Source organism: Galeopterus variegatus, unplaced genomic scaffold, assembly GCF_000696425.1.
Source record: "Galeopterus variegatus unplaced genomic scaffold, G_variegatus-3.0.2 Scaffold58, whole genome shotgun sequence".
Classification (NCBI taxonomy): Eukaryota; Metazoa; Chordata; class Mammalia; order Dermoptera; family Cynocephalidae; genus Galeopterus; species Galeopterus variegatus.
Window position 1 is genome coordinate 42,106 of NW_007726169.1, and position 1,320 is coordinate 43,425.

At 34.7% G+C, this 1,320-nt stretch overlaps 1 protein-coding gene across 1 annotated transcript in view; it reads left to right on the forward strand.

The window, feature by feature from the left end:
• The window catches only part of RSPRY1 (ring finger and SPRY domain containing 1), a 51,754-nt gene that overhangs the window by 19,845 nt on the left and 30,589 nt on the right, over positions 1 to 1,320 (forward strand). The window contains exon 3 of the mRNA XM_008574679.1: positions 1,196 to 1,248. Within this exon, the coding sequence (XP_008572901.1) occupies positions 1,196 to 1,248 (53 nt within the window). The remainder of the gene's footprint in view (positions 1 to 1,195; positions 1,249 to 1,320) is intronic.

The window sequence follows — 1,320 nt, forward strand, 5'->3', positions numbered from 1 at the left end:
CTTATCTTTTATGAAACTGTCATCTGTGCTTAAGCACAGGATGAACAACCACAAAGAACATTTGATATACTGCATTTCCTCTTTCAGCATTTGGGGGTCTGTTTTATTCAGTATTGATTTCATTATGTATATTTGTCCTTTTATTACTAATCAAGCCACATCCTCTATCAATAGCTTATTATAAGGCTTTAGTTTAAAAGTTTTAAAATAGAAACATTTATATCTTAAGTGGCAATCTTTGTTCACAACTAGAAGAGAATTCAATCACAGAACTACTGATTTTCTTATTTTTAAAAGCCCTTTTGAGTCTTACTCAAACATTCTAAGGATTAGTANTTTTTTGTTTGTTTTTTGAGATAAAAGATTTTCAAGATACTTAGTGTACATAACAAACAAAAAAGCCCTTAGTGTGTGGAAATTTCCCTGTATGAGGGTAATAGACAGTGAATATTGTATCCTGGATTTATAGCTGTACCTCTCAGTGATGTTTTTATCTCACTTGAAATTATGGTGAAAAAATTGGAGGGATAGGGGAGGGCTTTGACAGATCCTTTACCATAACCGTTCTGGAATGAGGGGGGGTTGGGGGGTTGGCCCTCAATTTCCTAAGTATCATTCTGAAAATAGAGCCAATTGCTGAGTATGCTTAGTTTTCTCAGTTAACTCTTATGTGATAATAAATAAGATGCTTAAAACTATTTTAATCATAATTTGAGAGCCCAACACCGTAGCTTAAGTTTTCTCAAAATAAACATGTCCCCAAATCATTAGACTTCTATAACAGGATGTTGTTTTTTGGGGTTTTTTTTTTTTGGTGGCTGGCTGGTATGGGAATCTGAATCCTCGACCTTGGTGTTATAACNGCATTGGGCCTCTAGAGGTAAAGCTGAGAGTAGGCCATTGTTTCCAATTGTTATTCCTGGGCTTTTTTTTCAGGCCACACAGTGTTTTATGTGTGCCCATCTGCCCATTTTGTTTGTGAGCCATCATGGTCAGTGATCATGGAAATGAGCAAATATGGTATACACTTGTCCTCAGGTTGTAGCTCTAGCTGTCTCTTCCACTTCATTTTCTACGTTCATTCTTGTTCATTTTTTCTTTTTCTTTCTACCCTCACAATTCCAGCTTGAATTTTTGTTTGGAATTGTCATTTATTATTTCCTCAAGATTAATGTCTTGAATGTTTGTTTTTCAGTGATCAGGAACCTCCCTATTCAATGATTACATTACACGAAATGGCAGAAACAGGTATTTTTAAAGTTTTGTTTTTAGTAGTTCCTAATGAGTTAACAATAATGAAGTAATGTGGCCACCTTTTTT